Consider the following 25549-nt stretch of genomic DNA (forward strand, 5'->3'; position numbering starts at 1 on the left):
TTAGGGTTTAGGGTTTAGGGTTTAGGGTTTAGGGTTGCTAATTAGATAACAATTTAGAAACTATTTAACAATAATAGAAACTAATTTAGAAACCAATTTTTTTTTAGTTTTTAAAATAGTCCCTAATTTAGTTACTAATGCAACTAATTATTTTAGTTTCTAAAAATTGATTTTTATTTCATGATTTTCTTGTAGTGATATATATGGGTTCATTCATTTGGTTTTGAATGAAAAAAAAAATTCAATATGTCACTCTTGATAAAAAAAAAAGCAAATTCAATCCATAAATAAAGTCACTCCTGAAAAAGAAATTGGAATCTCATATATGGAGTTATTCGATTGTAGTTCATGCGGTTGTAGTTCATGACAGATCTCACTACAGAAGTTTCATTTTCAATGGAGTTGGTCATAAAAAAAAAGTGGTAATATCTCATTATTTGTTTACTTCATATAAGTATTACACTTCTTTGAATAATTTAAGACCCTTCTTTAAATACTTTCAAATATTCATGCAAGGGTCATACAATTCATGCTTCAATCACAATGATCTAATTTACCAATTCTAAAGAAAATTATTGAGAATAATGTATATTATATCCGATCTTTTAGTGTTACTTCAAATGATCAGTGTTATAGAGCTCCTCATCACCCATACAAAATTAACTTTTAGTTTGGAACTAAGGCAGTTTCACAAGATAGTAAATTAGTTCCAAAGAGAAAGTCAAACTACGTCACTGATTTTTAATACATACTATAGGTAAACTAAACTATTATGGTTAAACATCATTTAAAATCAATTATATTTTTAAGTGCAGTAAATGTATTGGTTTATTTTGATATCATGAAAGTACTAAGAAGTGTTAGAACTAAAAGAGAATTATGAAGAATCCGAAAAAATACTTGAATGTAATCTCCATAAAGATTTATGGATAACATTAATATTTTTTTACAAAATAATATTGTATTTTTGAAAATTATTTAATCAACAACTACTTTTCACAATAGTTTTTGAATTGAATGAACTTTAATCTAAATTATTATTGTTATTATTTATTTATTTATTTACTAATTGTATGCTGGGATTTATTAGAAACTCAAATATTTCCTGGAGTCTTAAATCATAATTTGCTGAATTACTAAATGGTTAAATTTGTCCACAAATTTATTTAATTTATTTAACAGAATAGTGTTTTAATATTTCAATTTAATAAATAATAAATTTGGTTTTAAAGCTTTTGCATAAAATACTTTTATAATATTTAATTGTTTTATTGTATCTTTTTTTAATTATTATTATTATAATTTATTTATGAATTATCTGATGAGATTTATTGGAAACTAAAATAAATATTTCTTCAGTGTTAAATCATAATTTCTATGTTACCAAATGCTTAAAATAATAATATCCTACATTATTATTTTAAAATTTTATAATAGTATATATTATAAATACTATTTGTTATTATTTTAAATCTTTCTATTTTTATGAAATCAGATTGATATAATAAATATATTTTTTAACGAATTCCAATAAATTGCACGTGTGAAGTATTATTATATGTGTAGCTTATGTGATTTATATTAATTTGGTGCCTGAAGAAGAGAGAGTAAGAGAGAAAAAATGGATGGTGAAGGAAAAAGAGGAAAAGCAGTGATAGTGGGAGGTAGCATAGCAGGTATCTCATGTGCACATGCTCTTACCTTAGCTGGTTGGGATGTTCTTGTGCTTGAGAAAACACCCTCTTCTCCAACTGGAAGCCCCACTGGTGCTGGCCTTGGACTCAACTCTTTCTCCCAACAAATCATTCAATCATGGCTTCCACACTCAAAGCAACAACAACTCCTACACAACACCACTATCCCTCTCACCATTGATCAGGTCCCACCCTTTTTCTTTTCATCTTTTCTCTTTAATTATGAGTACTGATTTGGTAATACTTCACTAAGGAATATTTCCAAGGATATACCGATAAAAGGGGATCCTTTTCATCTTGGTGTATGATTCTCCTAATACAAACTTAGTTTTATTTGCAAAATATAAAAACTTATTACTACTGTTCTATTGTTTTTACCTGAGCAGAACCATGTAACTGATAGTGAGAAGAAGGTCCACTGTGCATTGACAAGAGATGAGAGTTTCAACTTCAGAGCAGCACATTGGGCAGATCTTCATGGCCTTCTGTACACTGCACTGCCATCAGATATATTTTTGTGGGGTCATCTTTTTCTCTCTTTCCATGTTGTAGATGGTAAGGGTTCTGTCATAGTAAAGGCTGAGGTTCTAGAAACTGGTAAGGTTGTAGAGATAGTAGGGGATTTGCTTGTTGCAGCAGATGGTTGTCTCTCTTCCATCCGCCAGAAATATCTCCCAGATTTTAAACTAAGGTTAGTATTCAAACCAATGGGATAAGACTTTTGCTGTCATTTGTATTTTAAAATGGAGCTAACAGTTATTTTCCTCTATCCTTCAATCTGGAAAGATAAAAGACATTAGTACAGTAAATTATACCACAGATTTACAACTAATAGAGAGAAAAAGTGAGAGAAGAATGAGATATAATAAATATATGATGGTGGTCACAAAGAACTGTGTATAAATTGTTGTACGAGTTGTAATATGAATATCTTGTATCTTTTACAGATATTCAGGCTATTGTGCATGGAGAGGGGTTCTTGATTTTTCGAAAATTGAGAATTCAGAAACCATCACTGGTATCAGAAAGGCATACCCTGATCTAGGAAAATGCTTGTACTTTGACATGGCCTCAGGAACACACACTGTGCTGTATGAGCTGCAAAACAAAAGACTCAATTGGGTTTGGTTTGTGAATCAGCCTGAGCCTGAAGTTAAGGTAACTTTGTTCCTCATCCTTATATTAACAATATTAATACCCGGATTCATAATAATCCTGAAATGATTTTCCTGTCATTCTTCCCCTCAAAACATATTCCTAGTAAGGTCTATAAACTTTCTAGCATTGTCTCTACTATGATCTCAAACTAGAGTGTATTCATGCTTCCAGTTGTTGCCACGTTATCTTGTGCTGATTGTAAGTTGATATTTGGGGCCAAAACTTACCACTTTTCAGGGTACATCAGTGACAATGAAGGTAAACAGTGACATGATCCAAAAGATGCAGCAAGAAGCAGAAAAAGTTTTGATTCCTGAATTCGTAAAGGTCATAAAAGAAACAAGGGAACCTTTCTTGAATTTCATATATGATAGTGATCCCTTAGAGAAGATCTTTTGGGACAATGTGGTATTGGTAGGCGATGCAGCTCACCCCACCACTCCTCACTGTGTTAGAAGCACAAACATGTCCATATTAGATGCAGCTGTGTTGGGCAAATGCTTGGAGAAGTGGGGAGCACAAAAGCTTGAATCAGCTTTAGAAGAGTATCAGTTCATTAGGCTACCAGTCACCTCCAAGCAAGTTCTCCATGCAAGGCGTCTAGGTCGCTTGAAACAAGGGCTGGTTCTACCTGATAGAGACCCTTTTGACCCAAAGTTGATTAGGCCAGAGGATCATCAGGAGCTTCTTGTGAGGAACACACCATTTTTTAATGATGTGCCTTCATCACTTGGGTTAATACCATCTGGTTGCTTGTAGCATTGTGTTTTATTACTGCATTAGCAACGGATGCATTACTTACCGTCCATACAAGTATAGGTACACTTAAATTTGGAGGTGATAAGATTCAGTGTTCTTTTAGAGACTTTCTAAGATTGTATGCAAGTTGGTTGTTGGAGCTAATAATACAATACTAAGTTCCTTGGAAAACCGCTCCTCTTTAACAAAAAAGATAATCGATATTTATGTGTTTAGTTCTCTCATAAAAAATTGAATTACACATACAAAGGATTGACTGAATATTACACTAAAAATTCATCTGGTCAAAATCCACAAAATTCCAACTCTTCTAGGAGTTGCTTATTTCACACAAGTGACCAAAACCATATATCGATTTAACTTCTGTCCTAGACCCTAGACCGGGAAATAACTTATTGTGAATACACAATATCCTCTTATGGATCTCCAATTAATGGGGACAATCATTGAGTATTTCTCTTGTCCTTATACCACAATCCTTGCCTTAGAACCTACTAATATATCTCAAAATGCAAATTACAAATTCCAATACTCAATGTGAGAATTCAACAATTCAGACAATCACTCGTAAAAACTATGTTCAAATGAACAATGGGAATCACCATTTCATGGTAAAATATATTTTTTTTAAAAACTATTGTTTAATAGAAAATGGTGTTCTTGCAGAGGGTAAAAAGAATTACTAAATATAAGGTTTACTTCAATATGACAAGTTATTAATTAATGCAAACCTTTTCAAATTATTCTATCAAATTAATTATGGCATCAACTCCTGGCGGTCCAACCTTAAAAAGTATTTCTACTTCTATATTACCCAGCATTCATAATCCCACTCACAAGTACATTTCAGTCCCAATTTAATTTTAAACATGAACATTTCAACGAAACTGCTTGTTGACTTTATTCACAAGCCCAAATAAATTCAATTTTGTTATTGATTAATAAAATATTTGGTCCTCCAAAAGTATTGAAATTCAACCAACAGACTGACATATCTGATGATGCACAAGACCTTCTAACAACTCATCGGTAAATAATACAGCCTACAGTTGTAATGGAGGCAAACTATTACGCTGGATTTTACATTTCTACCAACAGGAAACAGAGAAAACTTCAATCCCGGGCAGTACAGAAGATATATTGCGCTCTACCATAATCGCATCCCCACACCACATTCTCTGATACAATGGAAACTAAACTTTTGTTGGCCATGTTGCTTGCGCTGACATAATAATTCCAACAATCACTCCAAATAGCCCAAGCGCGCTACCAAAGATCTCAATCACAAGAATTTTCACAAAGAGGGAGGAATTCTGAGCATCGGATAATGCACAGCTGCTTCCAATTATTCCTACACACAACCTGCCAGAGGGGAAAAACTAAATATGTAACAACAGGATGGAAAAGGTCCCCCTGCATTCATCGGGAAAAATTTCTACAAAGATATGAGAGGTAGGTGACAAAGAATACACACCCACAAACAAGATTTGCGAAGCCCACAATTAATCCAGAAGCAAAGATTGCATATCCAGCCCTAAGAGACTCTGGTTGATAGATATTTGCTGTTGGAACGCTTTCTAATTTTGTTTGAAGAATAATAGCCACAATAACACCATATATAGCAACAGCTTCGCAGAAGATTACACTGAAATACAACAAACATCACAAACCATAATGTCAAGATGGCATAAATGTTTATATTTGAAACTGTATCAGCAATACCCGGATACTATTATGTAGATACTACATGTGAAAGGAACATGAACATTCACAGCACTCAAATAGAACAATCTTAAGTACAGAATAAAAGTTTTGATATTCACATTAAAAACGGAGCTTAACAACTTATTTTACTAAGCAAGTTGAGTCAATCAATCATTATTATATGATTAAGTACGAATTAGTGAAACAGCTTATAATCAAACATCTTATTGATAGAGATAGTAAAACAAAAACTCTACATAATTGAGACAAAAAAACACTAAAAGCCAAAAGATAAGATATTGGGCTCAACCTTAATTGCATTTCCAAGCCCTAATACTACGCAAACTAACTTTTGAGAACCTTACTTGAGCTGGCATAATAATCCCAAGAATAAAAAAAGCACACAAACAGAGATCCAGTGAGACCGAACAGAAGTTGACGTAGAAAAGAAAACATAGAAGTAAGCCATGCTCGACCAAAAAACGGCAATATTGAAGGTTGTATTGAAAGTTGAGCAGTTAGAGTGTTCATTCCAGATTGACTTGAAAAAGGGTACAGCAATCTCTCTACCCAAAAAACCAGGCATAATATGCATATGAGAATTCTTACCTTGTCAAAAAAAATAAAAACTTCAATGCATTCTCCTTTATTTGAAATTAAAATATCAGTGTTAATCTTTCAGCTTTTGCATCTGACCTCTGACAAAAAAATACACGGAGTTTGAAATTGAGAATGAAATTTAGTGCAAGAAACTCTCAATATCTTTCATTTTTTGTTCATGTATTAGTTAGTTATGCAATAACCCAGTAGGCTTTATACCTAAAAGCGGATAACCATACCCTTCAAACCATACGATCACTTACTCCCAATGATGAAGACAGATTATCATTGCCTATTATGAGGGGGAAGACTAATGCCCGATACACATCAAACTCAAAACTAAATCACAGGTGTCATAATTTTACTACTAATAAATCGCTATTTACCAGAGAAACGAGCATTAAGCCACCACACTAAAATCGTTGAAAAAAGATCCAGTAAAGTTAATTGACAGAAGAGCAGTGCTAGACTAATTCATCAACATCAACGACTTCATTTTATCACAACAATTTTCTTTTCCTTTCAGAAGTATTAAAACAAAAAGAAAAAAAAGCTTTTGTCAACCACTGTTTTTGTGTGTGAAAGTTGCGAAACGCCACAGCGCAATTGTAATTTGTAAACTCTAACACAAATCTGCCACAATCCTGTTTACAACAACTAACAGTTCCTCTCCAACTCCAATCCTTAACCGAAGCAAAACTAAACAACGTAATCTCCTAATCTAAACCGAACGAATCTAACCTAGAACTACAGAAACCAAGATAAAATCAACAGAAACATAGGCTTTCCCTACCACTACACAAAAATTGCCGGAAACAAAATGTAGGAAACTCCTAAAATATAATATATGTAGTCCAATTAAAAACCAAAACTAAAAAAAAAATGCATAAAACGGTACAAAAAAACTGCAATTAGTTTTACCTAATGAGATTTTTGGAAGTGATTCGAGGAGCCTTGATTGCAGCGCCGATCAAGCTACTACCGGTGATGTAGATCCCCCTGCAAACGTTGGCGAAGCGAATTCGGAAATGAGAAGAAGGTAACGTAAACGGAAACGAAAAAAAATATTGAAGGTTTACCAGGCGGCGCCGAGGACGGAGACGCCGATTGAGACCGCGATGCCGATGGCGGAGAAGGTGTAGGGCGAGATCGCGACAAGTGCCCTGCTCCAAGAACTGGAATGTGCCACAATCGTCGCAGACATAGTGAACGTGTTGCTAACGGAAGGGAATAGGTGAATGATTCTGATTGGATCTCAGTTGTTCTGTTAACCACGGAGCGAGAAGGGAAGGGATGAAACGCAGTGTCGTTTAGATTGAATTATTGAATAAGAAAAAACAATGTGACCAACAGGCACAGAACTTGCGTGCGCCACGTTTGTTAAAGACTAAAATGATTTTGAGTGTTTCTTTCTGCACCCCTACAACTTTCTTCTGCACCTATATAAAAATGTGAAGTGACAAAGTTGGCCCTGAAAAGGCTGCACAGCAGAGAACGTCCCTGCTTCTTCTCAGCAATTTTCTTTGACACTATTCACAGCAAGCGTGAGGATTCCTTGCAATTTTGGTGAATTTGGTGAATTCTCCCCTTTCTTTTACTTATACTTGATTCACATTTCCTTCAATTAAAAATATGGTGTTTAACGCAAAAACAAAAGCATAATAAATATTCTTTGAGGTAATCTTCTTTAAATATCTCTAGCAAAGTTGAGTTTAATTATAATATAGGTATAAATCTGAATAAGTTTGAATACAAAATATTTGGATGAGAAGTGAGAATGAGACTAAAACTGATTAGGAAAGAAGATATCTACTTGATAATCTATAACAGATAAATGAAACATTTGATAATTGTAAAACATTTGATAATTGTAAAACATTTGATAATTGTAAAACAATATCCTTAGACAAATTCTGAATTCAATTTTTGTAAAGAAAAGAATATTATTGTACTAGTCAGACGTGCTCGGGACTCCGATCCGAGTACTCAAATGTGTAACTTGGTTGATTAGGCCCACTTAAGAAAAATACCTAACTCGGTCTAAGATAAATGATAAAGCCCAATGATGTATCCAGAGGTCGCCCCTGGCAATGAGGAGTCCATATTGGTTAAGTGTATATGTGAATAAAAATTGAATTCGTTAAGCGTATATGTTTTCTATGTGTATAAAAACGATTAAAGATCATGTTGCATGTACCCGTAAAATAAAAGTGTATAATAACATAATATCTTGGTGTTTGTTAAATTTTGAAAGAGAGGACGACGAAGACTATAAAAAGGGCTTGAGACCTTGAGATAAGTTGAAATCTGGAGAGACTACACTCGTACAATTATTTTATATTCAGATTCTGATAGTAATATGCTCTCACTGACTTGATCTTCCAACAGGTGGAGCTCTTCTCACTATGGATCATTAGTATCTCAAAGCAGCAACGCCAAAGAAGAGAAGTCAATCTGAAGTCCACCGCCAAGGTCCGACCCAGGTCAGCTGGCTAGAACAATTATAAAAGTGACTTTTGAGGAAGAACAGGAGGGTCAGGTTGTCACGTTTTTGCATCGCGTTTTATGGAAGCGCAAAGTTTTATTTATTTTTTGTATTTTTCTTCCACATGAAAAACTATTTTTTTAATTCACTTGTGATTTTCCATTGAATTTTGAGTTTATATTCAATAGATATTCTGGTAGCAGATTGTGCTTTATTTTTTGTATGTTTGAAACTGAGTTCATGTCAAGGTAATTTTCGTTTAGAATTCAGGATTTTTTTCTTTAATTAGATTTCTTGGTTAGTTCGCTTAGTTCTAATCAATCTTTTATTCACTTAGTTTAAGAGGTAAAAGATAAACATATCACAACTATACACTTGGAACTAGTGTTGTTACTAAATACATATGTAACAATTATTTTGTTGATAAGATTATTTTAAATTTGATTAATATTTGCTTAATTAAGTTTGACATCTGTATGAGAAATGAAGGATAATAATCTTAAAAAACTAAACAAAAATTTTATGGTAAATAAACTTGGAAGTCAACTTGCATCCTCACACTTTTTAATTATCTTTCGTATTTTCTTGTTGGATCGTCATAATTATTAATGTTAATTCTTATTAATTACAAATAAATTTTAATATTAATTTTACTAGATTTGCTATTGAATCCATTGAGATGACTTGAGGTCATCTAATCTTATCTATATTCTATTCACTTTGACATTATATAGGATTATTTTGTTAAACAGTTTAAGCTGAAATCTTTTTAATTAGACTATTAAATAACATATATGATTCAACTATTTCTACAAGGAAACAAAGTTTTCATGTGTTACAGAAAAATAACCAATGTATGAAGAAATGATGTTTTCATTATCCATGAAAGTTGGCTTATTTGGGATTTAGAGTGTGATAATCTGCTTAACAAATGAACATGTCTAAAAATTGCTGAATTTTTTTTAGGAAACGCCTAAATTAAATTAAATATATGTAGTCCAATCAAAAACAAAAACTAAAAAAAAAAAAGAATTTATGTGATTATTCTCTTATTCACAAATTTTATTTGAATGACAAATATTTTTGAGAATTTAATATTACCATAATAAATATGATATTTATTTGATAATTTATAAAAGTCTACATTGTGGCTTTTAGAGAATATTTTATTTGTTAATGTTCTTATTGTTGTTTGATAGTTTTATTGAAAATATCAAATATCAAATATCAAATTTAAAATTAAATTTTAAATATTGTATATTCATGTTAATTATATATAAAATAATGAAAAGTTTTAATATTTGTTTCTAATATATTCTAACCATCAATGATATATTTCAGGTTTTTAATTAAAATTTTAAAACTTTATTTTTAGAATTATATGTTTAGTGGGTTTTTTAATATCATTCACATAATTTGTTCTATAATAGTAATTTTAAATATTTAATATGATAATTAACTACGATCTGGAGAGTTCTATGTCGTTTTGATATTCTTTTACAATAATATTTTGTATATATGAGGTCATTTGTCTTGTTATTGAGATTGATGTTCAATACAAATAATTCTAGCTTAAATATATGAAAAGAATGTGAGAGTATAATGACATGCTAATTAAAAAATAATTAAAATAATTAATCTATAAAATAACTTTCTTAAAGAATGATGTAATTTTGATTTTTTTATATTATAAATATTATAAGTAAGTTTAACATGTTGTTAGTTAAATGAACATTTTCTTCCGAATTTAAATCGAGGAGATTATTTACTTGAACAAAGTTGAAAGTAGAAAGAAATAGAAGAGACGATGTTGTTTGATCCACAATTGATATCAAACCCAAATCTCAGAATGATAAAATCACTATTCTCGTATAAGGATTTCACGCAACAAGTCCTAGGTACTCTCATCAATTTTCTGTCTTCTGGTACTTTTCATCGCAAAATCATTATCGACTCTCATTTATCAAAACCATTTAATTTAAACATTTTGGTGTATTAAAGGTTATCAAACTCAAAAATTTAAGTAGACTCTCATGCAGTCTGAGTAGACTATCGTGGAGTAGACTGTTGTGGAGTCTGAGTAGACTCTCGTGGAGTCTGAGTAGACTCTTGTGAAGTCATAATAGACTCTCGTGGAGTTCGAGTAACTCATGGAAGCTCCGTGGACTCGACTCATAAACTCTTCACATGATTTTTTTTTAATAAATAATTACATTTAGTCCTTAATAAGAATTATATAACTTTAAAGTACCTCAAATAAAGAAGTTCATATAAATATTACAAGAGTTAAATTGTTTAAGTTATAGAAATTAAATAATTAGAAATGAACAAATGTCAAGTTTCTATGTCCAATCCTCTAATGATATTCTCTCCTCCATCATCTCCATCTTCATCACAATCCACTGTGATATCAAAAGTTATATTTTCAAGATCAAATGCATCTAAGTGAACATTTTGATGAACACAAAGTTGAGAGTCTTTCCTAGTTCCAACAAGTCCTTCATAGTTCAACAAGATGATGCTTGAATATAAATATTTCTCCATTCACCCTCTTTAAACAATAATTACATTTCAATTTTTTTATCATTTGCATTAGTATCTATTTATGCTTCCTAAAACATTCCTACTTCTATTAAAAATAGAAGATGTACTTGGATTGACCTCATTTGAATTTGATAAACTACCATACATTTCTTAAAAAATATAATGCTTCAAATTCAATTTCTACCAAAATAAAATAAAATTTGCAGCAAGTTTTCTCAATTAAAAATAAAATAAAATCTGCACCTCAATTAAATAAAAAAAATCCAATTTAGAACCCATCTTTTATGCAGCCCAATAAAAAAACAGAACCCTAATTCCCTAAATCACACCACATAACAATGGAACCCTAATTCCACACCACCTATCTCTAACCTTATACGGTGAACGGCACCTCCGGCACCACCGTCGACCTGCAACCCTCGACCGCCGCAATCGCCGCACGAACGTACGAACCGCCACCACTCTGCGACCTAATCGCCACTACCGCTCGACCGCTCCGCCCGATCGCCACCACCTCCGCGCACTCCACAGAAGACGCAAAGTGAAACCAAAACGAAAACGAAACGCGAAACCCTAAAGGTCAGTTTATTTCATTTAATTATATTTATGTATATTTATGTTTTAATCATTTGTGTGAAAACTGAGAAGGTTAGTATGAAACACTATTTGTTAACAGTTTATCACAAATTGAAATTCGAAGATATCATTGTTAATGTGAAAGATTTCTTTTCGAATTGCTTTGTGTTGTAATTTTTTACTCAGTTTTTGTGGATTTAGAGTGAATCGTACAATGGGTTGGAAAGCAGCTCAAAAGCTCATTAGGCACTGGAAATTTCTTAGAGGGGATAATGTAAGCCAAGCCATATATATATTGTTGCTTTTTATTTTGAAATAATCATAATTATTATTGTAGAGTCATTCATTTATTCATTTGTAACAGGTTATGATAATAAGGGGCAAAGATAAGGGTGAGACTGGGACTATTAAGCGTGTCATTCGCTCTCAGAATCGTGTCATTGTTGAGGGTAAAAATCTGGTGAGGGATGAACAAACCACTCACCATAACAATTTGGGTATTCCTAGTTCAATTTTTGATGAAGTGTCTGCATTTTCAATTCCATTGCCGATGTTTCTTGCTTTGGAATCTTTATTAATTGTCTAATTGAGATTTCGACACGTGATTGTGTAAATTTGCTTGACTGATTTCTCTTTCTAATGCCGATTGACTTTCTCTTTGCAGGTGAAGAAGCATATTAAGCAAGGGCAAGGTCATGAAGGGGGTATCTTTGCAGTTGAAGCCCCAATCCATGCCTCCAACGTGCAAGTTCTTGACCCAGTCACAGGGTATGTACATTTGTTAAAGAGCATAACATGTGAGTTCATCTTCTGAGTTTTAGGATAATATAATTGAATTAACAAAGTTTTACTTTTGCAGGAAGCCTTGCAAGGTTGGAGTTAAATATCTTGAAGATGGTACTAAAGTCAGAGTATCCAGAGGAATAGGAACATCTGAGTCTATAATCCCTCGTCCCGAGATCTTAAAGATAAGAACTACCCCAAGACCTACTGTCCGTAAGTATCCCAAAGGCCAATACATTTTTCTTGTCTGAGTTGTTAATAAACATGGCAAGAACTAAGAGAGAATTGACTGAAAGTGAGAAACTGGCTATGCAGAATGTGTACAACAAGCTAATAGAATGGCTTATGTGGACCAGAGAAAGAGAGAGACAATAATAACAAAACGAGAGAACAATATTATAGCAGTTTTTATATGGAAACATACCTTAATTTCTCAAAATAGTCCAATCCAAACATATATTACTTATTAAACTAAGAAACCTTTGGTGATAATAGTTGATGTTTCTCTTTCAATTCTCTTGATGTACGTACCTCTACTATTTTTTGCTACAATTCTGTTAGGATGCTGGCACATGAGATTATCCATAAGCCTGTTATTATACTTGGCCTTGAAGGAGAGCTTCCTTGCAATTTAGAGACATTCTTTAAACTTGCCCTCTTTTGTTGAAATCCGTAATTATGTTAGTAGTAGTTGAGAGTAGAAGTGTCTTAGAGAAAAATGCTTTAGAGAGTGAGCTCTCTGCAGATCTGTTTTTATATGTTAAGTCTGAGCATAAATATAAAAAGACTGACCGAAAACTTACACCTAGTACCCTATATGATTGACAACCACAGCCAAAACAGCTTTTACAAAATAACCTCGAAGACAATAGAAAGCCTTTTTTTTTTCTAACAACAGTAAGCACTAGAACATAAAAGAAAGCCTTTAGGAAAGGGTGTTGGTTGGGCGGATGGTAGTCATAAATATTCTTGATTCATAAACTGCCTTCCATTTCCTTAAAATCTTGCTTCTTTGGTGTGTCCTTTTGTTAGTTGATCTCTGCTCCTTCATATTGACCCACTGACATGCCTTTATGTGCAGAAGAGTATGTAAATGCCACTTTGGTATGGTCTAGCACTGTAATTTATTGACAGTAATTTTTATTGATGGATTAAGTCTTCTGTAATATTTGAGTCAGAAGCTAGGTTCAAGGTAGTATAGTAAGTGGCATGAACTCATTCTCCTGGTCATCCTCCATTGCTATGTTGTTAACCTCGTGTTGTTAGAAGCTGCTTACTCCAGTTGTTGTAAATGTGCAAAATTTGTACGGATGTATGGAATTGGAATTCAGTGTGAAACCTATTCAATTTTCAGTCATTTCAAAGATACATTTTAACACATTTTTCTTAAACCCAAAATGTCATTTTGTTATTTATTTTTGGCAGTTGGTCCTAAAGATACTCCAATGGATCTTGTGCTGGAGAAGACTTACGATGCTAAAACAGGAAGGGGAATGCCTGAGCTTTAAGGATATTATGTACCTTTGTTCAATTTAGTGAGTTGCTATCCACGATGAACAAGACATGGGAAGAGTTTGTCACATGTTTTGTTTACAGTGATTTTGTGGATTTGCTTTCAAAATTTTCTTGTTTAGCTTATGATTTACCAATAGCTAAAAACAATTAATAATTATTTTTATCTTTTTCTATTCAATGGATATTAGCTCTTTTAAGGATGGTTACATAACTTTCACTCCACAATTGTTAAGTGAGTGAAACAAAGAATATCTATTATGTACCACTTGGTTAACATTGACTTTTTTCTCTTGTGTAGTGTGAATGACATGAACTAACTTTGAAAAGGAACACAATTACATAAAACATGACGATTAGCCTTCTTTTTGTCACCCATGATTTACTCTAGAAAAAACCAAATGAATCAGTGTCATAATGGTAAGAAATGTACATGATTAAACAGTTGCTTTTTTGTTCCATTATAATGAAGTCATGCATGCTAAACTAAACCAAAATTAATTAAACTTTTTACAATAACTAAAATTATAATAGAAAATCTGCTGAATCTCGAAATACTCTTTAAAATGCTCTATTTCAAAAATAAATAAATATAATTTATACTGAGATTATAACACATTCTCATTCGTATTTTTATAAATATAAATATTCTCATGGAACAAAATTTATTATAAAATCTATTAAAATTAAAATTTTAAAAAAAATTCGTGGATTTTAATTTTGATTTCTGGAACATGCTCTAATTCTTATAATTTAAAACAGATTCTAACCAAAGATAAAGAATACTTTGAGAAGATTGAACTAGAGAAAGACTTTATAAAAATGTATATTCTATGAAATATTACTTATATTTCAATAACTTATCTATATGAAGTATTATTGATATTTCTGTAATTTTTTTTATAAGAAACATGGTTGATATTTGGAATATTATTTCAAAAGTCATATTCTACATTAATTGAAACTGAACATAGTTAATATAAAAATGTATTGAGTTATAATTAAAAAATAATAATTGATTTATTTTTATTACTTGAAGAAATGAAATTGTTTTGTTGAGATACAATTCCCTGCAGAAATATATATTAATTTTGGGGAATTTTCGTAATTGAAAAAAATTCATTAATTATGATTTTGTTGTGTTTTTAAATAATAATGTATAAATATAGTTCAAATGCTTCAACTCAATTGTTTTGAAATTCGAAACCCTAAATTCCCGACACCCACAACCCAGTTGGTTCACTCACCGTAACATCCTTCGAAGGTATCTTCTCTCTCTACAACTTTGATCTTCCCACGAACTTAGAATCTCATGCTTAAGCATTCTTCTTCAATTTTTTTTTTCTAGTTCACTTCTGTTATGTAGTTTTTTTTAATTCACCTTTTTTTTTTAATCTCTGCGAATGCTATATAGGGATTTGTTTATCTGTTTACAAAACTGAACATTTCACCCCCTTCTTTCTTATCGATTTAAGATTTATATTTAGAGAAATTATAGAGAGAAATGCATTTAAATCTCAGTGCTTTGAAAAAAAAAATCTTGGCTTCTCAAGTCTCTGTTTTGATCATATATTGCAATCTGCTGTTGGACTAGTAAATTCTATGTCTGAAATAAAATTCATTCATTTCTAGATACTTTATCAATCATTTTTTGTGTATGATACAACTATATACATTCGTTTGCAACTCTTCAGATTCATTACTTATATTCTGTCTATCTTGTCTTGTGATCTTTTGCCTATTACAATAATCTGGCTAGTTGAACTGTAGGTCAAAATGTATGGAAATTGTCAATATTTGGGATATAAAAATTATAATCTGGTTGGTTGGACTAATATGTCAAAATGAATGGACATTGTCAATATTTGGGATATAAAAATTATGATCTGGGTTTGATTCTTACTTCTATACTCATAACAAATACATGAATAATATGTTGATCTCCCTGTTTAAAGGCACTGTTAGCTGATTCAATGTTTTTATATGAGCTTGTTTTTATAGTTTACCATGCATGACTTCATTTTAATGGAACAAAAGAGTATCTGGTTAATCATGGTGTACATTTCTATCAATTGTGACACTGATCCATTTGGCTTTTTCTAGAGTAAAGAATGGGTGACAAGAAGAAGAAGGCTCAGATGTTTGTAAAACTAGTTTCTGCTGCTGGCACTGGATTCTTCTATGTTAAGAGGAAGCCAAGGCAATTTACTGAAAAGCTTGAGTTTCGAAAATTTGATCCTAGGGTTAATCGTCATGTACTCTTTACAGAGGCTAAGATGAAGTGATTGGGTACCTTTTGTGGCTTCATTTCCCTTGTAACTGGACCAGTCTGATACTTCTCTGTGAAACGATTCTCTTATCTGGTTTTAATTTTGAATCATGTCAATCTTTTCACTGTCTCTGTATATTTTCTGAGTTTTTACCTGTTTCTGCTGTGAATGTGTAATTATTATTCGATAGCTAAAAAAATTGGAATTCCAGAAAACCAATATCTATATTTTGAATGACATCACCCGAATAAATTGATGATATGTCTAAAGGTCAATTATACATTAACCACTACTCTAAGCAAATCAAAGTGCCAGCTTAGATTACATGTATCTTTAACGTTCGGTAGCATTCGATTCCAGGTTGTGAATTGTTCTGAAGGTTTGCTTGAACAAAATGACTGGAAACATTCAAACATTGAATATATTGACTTCTGCTCGGGCCCGTTAGTTTCAGTCAGATAATCTGTTGTGGAACAAGTTAGTGTTCCATGATGTTCAAAAAGATAATAACAGGCTCTCGTGTTCCTTAAGTTTAGTCTAATCCAGGAATTATCATTTTGCTGTGCATGCTAAAATTACAAAGATATTTTCCTTTGTTAGCTCGTTTTCAAGACATTCAATTTGCAACAAAATAAATAAAGTGTATATTTTGGATTTTCTTTGGAGACTTTGATTTTCAAACAAATTCTCCCTGTTTTGTTTAGATTGTTGATCTGTGAAATTCTAATTTTGATTGGAGAACAATATCTTTTATAATTTTATAAAATATCTAACAATTATACTCATGAATGGATTAAAGTATTGCTGTTAGCCTTTATCCATTCCACATAATAGGTTTTCTGCTCATTGAGGAGCTCTGTTTCCAACATAGTAGTGTGTATGCGTTTGAGAGTTCACCAAAGTTGCAAGAATGTCATCAAGAATTATTGCAATTATCTATACAAGTGTTTTGTTTTAATGATACGATGAGAACCACGAATGCACATGATATTACAAACTGCACACATATACTGTAAACCCCAAAATTAAGCCAACATTCATGGATCATGAAAACATCATTTCCTTTTGTGTTAGTGGGGTTGTTTTTCTGGTACAAATGAAAACTTTGCTTCCCTTAGAAATCGTTGAATTCCATGCACCTTTTCATTTCCTTCAATGTCATGAGATTTGTCCCCAAAACTAGCACATTTATAAAACCCCATATATGTGTGTATATATATGTATATAACATCATTATCATATTACCAAACTTAGTATACTACACATTATATTTATTAAAATGGCATCAGAAGTAAGTTACATCTGCAAAAGAACTGTGGTGAGCACCAAGGCAGTGGAACCAGGAAAGTACTTCCCCTTATCAGCTTTGGATCGCTACATGGAGAACAATCACATTAGGCTGGTGTGTTATTACCAGAGTTCAAGAGAAGTAGTGGAGCTTGGAGAAATGAGCAAGAAGTTGAGAGAGAGTTTGTCAGAAATGCTGACTGATTTCCCCATGGTGAGTGGAAGGTTGACAAGAGATGAGAGAGGGCATTGGAAGATAAAGTGCAATGATGCTGGGGTGAGAGTGGTGGAGGCCAAAGCCAAAGGGAGTGTTGAAGGATGGCTAGCAAATCTTGATAGGGAAAAGGAACTCCAACTTGTGCATTGGGAGGAGATGTTCCACAAGCCTTATTATTGGTCCACCTTTTATGTTCAGGTTAGGTTTTTAATTTCAAAGAGTGAATCCTGTTTTGGTCTTTTAAACCTTAAAATTTCATTTTAACATCTTATATATAATTGTTTATGTTAAAAATTAGATCAATTTGACTTTTTGGTCTTAAATTTCAGCTGACTGAATTTGAAGAAGGTGGATTAGCAATTGGCCTAAGCTGTGCTCATCTCTTGGCAGATTCCACTTCTGCAATCTCATTCATGAAAGCATGGGCTGATATTTCAAAGGGCAACAAAATACTCACTCCTCCACTGTTCCACCCTTTACCTCTTACAAGAGAACCAAACACAAACCCCAATCATCATCCCCACATGGAGTTAATTCACCACTACAAATCTTTAATTCAAAAACCCATTTCTTTGAAGGAATCAAGGTACACTACCATTTCCATGGGCTTCTCAGCCCACATGGTCCAGGCCTGCATGTCCACGGCCCAACTCAACGGCCCAATAACACCCTTCGCAGCCCTAGCAGCCTTGTTTTGGATCTCTCTGAGCAAAGTCAAGGGCTTCAGAAATGGGCTTGTTGACATGTCCATATGCTTGGACATGAGAAAAGTCTTGGGCCTAGATACTGGGTTCTTTGGAAACTGCATGGTGTATAATAAGGTCCATGAAGTAGAAGGGGGCAATCACAAATTGAATTTTCCAGAAGCTGTTAGGGCAATAAGTGATGTTGTGGCTAAAATGGACTATGAGGGTGTCATGGATTTGATTGAGTGGCTAGAAAATGATGATGTGAATTCACCACCTACCATGATGAATGGTCATGATCTTGTTTGTGCTAGCTTGGAGGGTGTGGACCCTTACTTGACTGTGTTTCAAGATGGGTTCAAACCCATTCATGTTTCTTGTTATGTAGAGCCAGTTTTGGGAGAAGGACAAGTTTTGATACTCCCTGGCCCACCTGGGGAGGGTCCCTTAAGCAGAGTGGCCATGGTGACCATAAGAGAAGAAGAAGCAATTAAACTTTGTGAAGATGAACTTATCTCACAATTCTCTCCCACTACCCTAATGAAATGTTAATCAACAACTTTAATTATGTTTATGTCAATAATGAGAGTTATGATGAATTTTAGGTTATTTGTTTATTTAGTTTCTAGATTTTTTTATTTATTTAGAGTACAAAAGACTAATAATAATAGTAATTTGATTTTATAAAATTAATATTTTCATCACTGATTTATTTATACTTTTTGTTGTAAGAAGGATCAAATTGTTTTTCTTGCAAATTTCAATTTTAGTCTACAAGTTTTGGTAAAATAGCCTCTAATATTATAATGAACACTTTTGGTCCTCAAAATAGTTTAAACAACAGTTAATAAAAGGAAGCATAAACTAGTATAAATAACATTTGAGAATTAAAAGTTATGCATTTTAAAATTATAAGATTGGAAATGAACAAAATTTCAGAGAGACCAAAACTAAATTTAAAAGTTTTGGTAGAGATAAAAACATATTTTTAAAAAGTAATTAGCAATACATTAAAAAAGTAAAATAATAATTATTTAAAAAAGTGTTAATGTTAAATGATTGAACACTGGTTTACAATATTTTAATTTAGTGATTGTGATTTGACATTTGGTAACTAGTGAATACCTTGGTTGGTACCACTCCATTATCATCACCTACTACATATGTCATTGCATCTATTTTCAAAATTCACCATCCAATTTTCTCCAATTTTCTTTTCATACATCTCCTCTTACAAATTATTTCATATTATGTCTTTTCTTCTTCTTACCATATATGGGGAAATAACATTGATGCTGTAGAAAACCAACAACATTGACTAAATATAAAACTTCATCTTTTCTACATGAATTGTGTAGAAAAAAAATTCATCTTACAGAAGTTAAATGCATAACCAATATACATTAAATATAAAATAATTTTACCTTATCAAGTTAACTGCTTGACTTTTAAAAATTATATATATATATATATATACATTTTTTTTAGAATTTCTAAAACGGGGTTTACTTACATACACTATTAGAACTTTTGTCTATTTTGTGAATATATTTTTCAAATTTTTAATAAAAATCCGTAAAAATGATTTCTTACTAATTTCATGAGATTTGTAAAATTCCATATTTGTAAAACGAATATAAAAAATATAAGAGTCGAATATGTAAATTTATACACATTTTTTTTACATATATAATTTTTTAAAGGGTTAAATTAAATAGGTTTTTCGTTTGTCATGAAATTTTTCATCCTTAGTCTAATTTTATACCTCTTGAATATTTATAATAAGAAATTTATGAAATGGGATTATATTAGGATGTTAAAATTAATGATAAATTCCAATAATTTTTTTATTATTAGTATTAAGAAGATCTAAAATTTAGATTAAAAGAAAAAAATAAATTTTGTATTATGGTACATGAATAAAAAATATATTTAATCTTTAAAATAATAACTCTAATAGCAAATTTAATTTATCAATGATTATTTAATAAATCTCATGAAGAGACAATAGATAAAGACCAAGCCAAACTCATACAACCTAAGACAAAATGTGTAGCTTGAAAATATGTCAATTTAATTACTACACATTGAGTATCAAGACTACTCAAGTTATTGGGATTGAAGGAAGAATAAAAAAGAAAAAACAAGTGAAAAAGAATATATTGACGCAATAAAATAAATTTGGTTGTATACTAATATATTTATTAAATAATTTTTATGAATAATTTATTGTGAAAAATAATTTTTTGAAAATTAAATTGAAGTTAAAATAATTTTAAAATTAAAATAAAAAATATTATAAATTTATAATATATTAAAAAGTTTATATTTAAAATAATAATATATTAAAATAAATTATTTTAAATAATATTAAAATTTAAATTAACTAATTTTATTTATTTATTTATAAAATATAATTATTACTAAAAATTAATCATATTAAAAAGGTTTAGTCAGTTTATTGTATAATTAATGTATAAATATAGTTGATTATGTTGTACATTATTATATTATATTTATTAGATCATTAATTTATACAATTACACATGATTATAATCATGTGAAGGTTACACAATTAATCCATTCACATTGGTAATAGTTTTGTACTATAAATTTAGTTTTAATACTGAATAATTTTAGTATTAAAAATCATGTAGATTTTTCTTGATTTAATGATCTTCTTGCTACCATTAGTTTAGATATTTTTTCCCTAACATATACCAACCAACTCTTCAACTTTAAATTTGTTTAACTATTTTTTAGAATGTTTTTTTTTTCTATTTGGTTTGCATGAATTTTGCTTTGGTCCCATGCTTTTTTTATTATTTCCTTTTTCTTTTATATGTTTCTTTGTATTAAGACATATGACTGTTTAACTCTATCGTGCTAATTTAATTGGGATGTGATAATTGATAGTGATACCTATCATACAACTTTTTATTAAAAAAATAGTAATAACTTTTTTTTTATATTTCTTTATAGTTTGAAATATTATTTTATTTTATTTTTTGTGTTTATTATTATTTTTTTGCATTTTTTTCCACAAATAATTATTTTCTTTACATGAATTAATCCTTTATCAATTCACAAGTTAGATCTGTGAAGCATTATAAACATTATGTAATATAAGATTCCTAACCTAAGTAATAGTGCACTAGTGCTACTCACTTTATTTGCTTTTACAATTTTTTTATTCTTTTGTTTTAATAGAGAGTGATTAATTCTTGCTTTTTCTCTTTTTGACTTTGATATTAATCAATTGGGATCAATAATTGTTGATACATTATATTCTTTTCCATGAGTTGAAAAGATGTATATAAAATATATGACTAAAATAATAATAAAAATTATTTGTACACTAATAATAAAGAATATTATGGTGGGTCTCTTCCTTCTTTCACACTTCGACTTTCACAGCTCCAAAGTTAACAATCGTGTTAGTGATGTTATTAGTGATGTCTCATCAATTAATAAATGAGAATTGGTGTATTTGAATATACTTTTATCAATATTTTTGAAAAATAAATTGCACTTCTCATAAACTATAAGATAGTTTATTAAAGTTTTTTTTTTCTATAAATATTTAACAAGGTGTATATAGATTATAAGAAAAATGTAACTATTCTAATTAAACTTCACTTTGTTAATCTTAAAATTCAGTTGAGGATAGGTTCATCAAACATATTGGCACATTTTTTAACAAGTTAAAGAGTCAAGTTTTTCTTCTTCTAATTTTTAAGGTAAATATATATAATTATATTCTACCTTTTCATAATTCTATTTCAAAATTTTGATTTCTCTAATTTTTTTAATGAAGTTTCGCTATTAACCAATGCGCTTATATCATAGAAGTTCATTAATTGTGATATAAATAAGTTATAATATTCACTTTAATATAAAATAAAGGAAAAAATATTTTCATTGTAACACTTCAAAAATTAACCCTTCAGAGGCGTAACAAACTTATAATAATACATAAACATAACTTAAACATACATAATATATAATATTTACAAAAGAAAAGTAAAAAATAAAAATCTCAATTCTTTATCAAATATTGTTCCTGTATTTGTATCTATATCTAGTCATGTGCATAGTACAATTGTCTTAATTCACAAGACAAACAACACATGAAAGAATAAGTTATTGAAATAAATTTTCAACATAAGAAGAGTATATAAAATAAGATATTTTAATCAATAGATTACAATTATTCAATCTTCTTCAAATACCAATTTACAACGATAATATAGATCACGCATAGATCTATACAATAAAGGGAATTTAATGAGTGAAATATCGACTTATGTCTTTCAAAAAACTTGTATTAAGTATATTTTGTCAGAGACTAACATCTGATTCAATACACAAGACTATGATGTACAATATAACCTAAGAGAATGGATCATGATAAGATCATTACAACCCAAGTCGTGTATTTACATATAGTCGCAGTGTGTAAGAACTTTTTCCTCAACTGCCTACCACCTAATATCTTAATTAATGTGACTTAGACCATTAATGAAGCAAGATAATGTCTGTCACAACATAAATGTTAATATTTAATACACAAAACAAACAATAGTTCACATATCATATAGATATGTGACCACAAATTCATACAATTCTTATTAGTCACAAACAACCATTTTCATATAACGTACAACATTTAAACAAAAACACAAAATCAATTAAATTTACAACTTACTATTGATTTCACATTTAAAATTAACAGTCATACACAATTCAATCTATTGAAGAGACAAGAAGAAAAGAAAAGAAAGAAAGAAAGAGAAAGAAAAAAATTCTTAATTTTCTTAACTTGAGCAAGAATGAACTTGCTTTAGTGAAAATATTTTAGCCTGAGCACAAATTTGGTAGAAAGGGTTGATTTTCAGTATTATTTTTATTTGAGCGAAAGTTTCTTTCCTCGGATGAAAACAGGGCTAAAAGCAAGGTTGAATTGCAATACTATTTTTTCTTGAGCGAGAATTGACTCGCTTGAGCAAAAATATCAAAAAATCAATTTCATGCAACAAAATAAACCTATTTTTAAAGTTTTATCCAAAAGCAATTTAAAAAATACAATTTTCAAATATAGTAGCCTAACACAAAATCATAACACATAACAAATTACATTCATTCAAACTACACAAATGTCATTTCTTACTCAAACATTAAAAACATTTTAACAACACACAACCCTGCCTAAAGCTTCAAATGTTGTGACTATGTCACCTTCACATATAGATAATCTATCATAAGGTTATATTAAAACATAAATAACTTCCCTTACCTTGAATTCCTTATTCCAAGTAAAATTCCAGCTCAAGCAAGAGAATCCCTCAAACTCTAAAGTCCTAAAATAATGTATCCAAACATAATCAAATTTCAGTACAAGCTTAACCAATTTGAAGGGATCACTTTTCTCAATTGACCTCACTAAGATTGATGACAAAATCATAAGGAAATGAAGAGAATAAAAAATATTTACTGTAAATAAGAACACTCTTATTGAAAATCTAATCGGATAGAAATGATCCATGACTCCTTAGCTACTGCAAGGTGTGATCAAATTCTGAAATATATGGGGCATAGGAGAAAGAACATATAGAGAAGGAATATAGAAAAGAAACGAGAAAGAGGGAATAAGAGAAAAGAAAGAAGAAAAATAAAAAAGAGAGAAAGAAAAGGGGAAGGGGTTACAATTATCCCTAACAACAAAAACTTTTGTGCTTGAAAATTATGTTAGCAAGAAAATATTAGGATACAGTACTTATATCTTCTCTTCTATTTCCTATGTGGAATCACCAAATATAAGATCTCACAACACTTTAAATATATTGATATTTCTACCATGGAGTTTCTTTACTTGAGAATATAAAATTCTAACTGGTTTCACCTCAAAAGACATATATTCTTTTATTTGACTAAATCGGACTCAAGAATATGACTAGAATCAGGTACATACTTCCTTAGTTGTGATACATAAAAGATATTATGAATACTAGATAAAGGAGGAGGCAAAAGAAGTTCATATGCAACATGACCTATTCTTTTGAAAATCTAATAGGGTCCTATAAACTTTGGAGTCAACTTTTTAGATTTGATAGCTCTTCCTACACTAGTGAATGATGTAACTCACAGGAAAACATGTCCATCAACAGAGGATTCAAAAGTTTTTTTTCTTTGATATGTATAATATTTCTTCCTACTTGACGATGTTTTCAACCTTCAACATAGTTTTGGAATCTGGATTCAAAGTTGATGATAACCGAAGTGATGGAAAATATCCTAGGTTTTTCTTGACCGATTTTCTTTCTAGTGCATACCAAATTACTACCACAATGTCTTTTTCCTCCATCTAAACCAGACGATCTAGGTTAGCTCCACATTCTTCAATCTTCCAAAATGTTTATGCACAAAGGTTCTTGTGAGAATGCCTAAGAGGATGCTGATGTGACCAAACTTAACGATCCACAATTTTGCTATATTCTGATATGGGCAAATACAAGCTTGCAGTAATATATGCAACATTGAATACCAAAGAAAAGGAATCCATAAAACTTCTAGATATTTACAACTGAATCAAAATGAAAATCTTTCCATGTTTATTGGAAGGATCACCCTTAGTTTTTAATGGACATGATGCGCATGCCAACATTTCTAGCTCATTTTGTTCTTCTTCTCGAAGAATAATATTCTCAAATTTAGAAGAATGTGCAATCATGTTAATCATGTTACTATCATTTATGTGGCGCCTCTACATTTCATTCTATGTTTCAACACTGAAATATTGATGATAAAAATCGCTTGTAATGTCACCAAACTCCGTACAATAAAATTATCACTTTTCTCATCAAAGTGCATCATTTTTTCTTTATCAAGGGAACATGCTACATCAATTATGAGAGATCTTTGCTTAGAATTAAGAGTATGATGAACACAAAAATTTGGAAAAGAGGGTGGATTTTCAGTGTTCTTTTCTGTTGAGCAAAATTTTTTTTACTTGTGCAAAAATAGCTGAAAGCAAGGTTAAGTTGTAGTGTTAGTTTCGCTTAAGCGAGAATTGGTTTGCTTGAGCAAAAATATTAGAAAATCAATCTCAGAATAAACATATTTTTAAAGTATAACCCAAAACAAATTTAACAAATACAAGTCTCAAATTCATTAACCTAACAAAAAAAATGATAACAAAAAAAATTCCATTCATGTTTAACATTAAATCTCATTTCAAACTCAAACATTAAAACATGCTCAAAAAAACACACAAC

At 30.7% G+C, this 25549-nt stretch overlaps 5 protein-coding genes across 6 annotated transcripts; 4 read left to right on the forward strand and 1 right to left on the reverse strand.

Moving 5' to 3' along the window:
- The first annotated feature begins 1560 nt into the window (after nt 1–1560).
- Nucleotides 1561–3782, forward strand: LOC137813352 (uncharacterized). Its single transcript, XM_068615536.1, has 4 exons — nt 1561–1879; nt 2081–2385; nt 2642–2852; nt 3090–3782. The coding sequence occupies exons 1-4, from the start codon at nt 1622–1624 to the stop codon at nt 3609–3611; spliced, it is 1296 nt and encodes a 431-aa protein (XP_068471637.1). The 5' UTR covers nt 1561–1621; the 3' UTR covers nt 3612–3782.
- A 746-nt stretch (nt 3783–4528) lies between these two features.
- LOC137813354 (V-type proton ATPase subunit c''2) lies at nt 4529–7283 on the reverse strand. The gene is made up of 4 exons (XM_068615537.1): nt 6995–7283; nt 6837–6914; nt 5086–5256; nt 4529–4973 (listed from the first exon to the last, which is right to left on the reverse strand). Exons 1-4 carry the CDS (start codon nt 7117–7119, stop codon nt 4805–4807), a joined length of 543 nt encoding a protein of 180 aa, XP_068471638.1. The 5' UTR covers nt 7120–7283; the 3' UTR covers nt 4529–4804.
- A 3942-nt stretch (nt 7284–11225) lies between these two features.
- On the forward strand, nt 11226–14109 carry LOC137813349 (uncharacterized). 2 transcript variants are annotated; one of them, XM_068615530.1, is made up of 6 exons: nt 11226–11523; nt 11722–11794; nt 11885–11980; nt 12185–12288; nt 12380–12516; nt 13729–14109. In XM_068615530.1, exons 2-6 carry the CDS (start codon nt 11735–11737, stop codon nt 13809–13811), a joined length of 480 nt encoding a protein of 159 aa, XP_068471631.1. In that variant the 5' UTR covers nt 11226–11523; nt 11722–11734; the 3' UTR covers nt 13812–14109. The 2 variants fall into 2 exon arrangements, with proteins under 2 accessions (XP_068471631.1, XP_068471632.1); XM_068615531.1 differs by having other exon boundaries at nt 11270–11523; nt 11707–11794.
- A 1817-nt stretch (nt 14110–15926) lies between these two features.
- LOC137813348 (uncharacterized) lies at nt 15927–16214 on the forward strand. Its single transcript, XM_068615529.1, has one exon. It carries the CDS (start codon nt 15927–15929, stop codon nt 16098–16100), a length of 174 nt encoding a protein of 57 aa, XP_068471630.1. The 3' UTR covers nt 16101–16214.
- A 125-nt stretch (nt 16215–16339) lies between these two features.
- LOC137813347 (protein ECERIFERUM 26-like) lies at nt 16340–18884 on the forward strand. The gene is made up of 2 exons (XM_068615528.1): nt 16340–17787; nt 17919–18884. The coding sequence occupies exons 1-2, from the start codon at nt 17365–17367 to the stop codon at nt 18825–18827; spliced, it is 1332 nt and encodes a 443-aa protein (XP_068471629.1). The 5' UTR covers nt 16340–17364; the 3' UTR covers nt 18828–18884.
- Nucleotides 18885–25549: the final 6665 nt, after the last annotated feature.

The sequence above is a fragment of the Phaseolus vulgaris genome, chromosome 1 (assembly GCF_000499845.2).
Source record: "Phaseolus vulgaris cultivar G19833 chromosome 1, P. vulgaris v2.0, whole genome shotgun sequence".
Classification (NCBI taxonomy): Eukaryota; Viridiplantae; Streptophyta; class Magnoliopsida; order Fabales; family Fabaceae; genus Phaseolus; species Phaseolus vulgaris.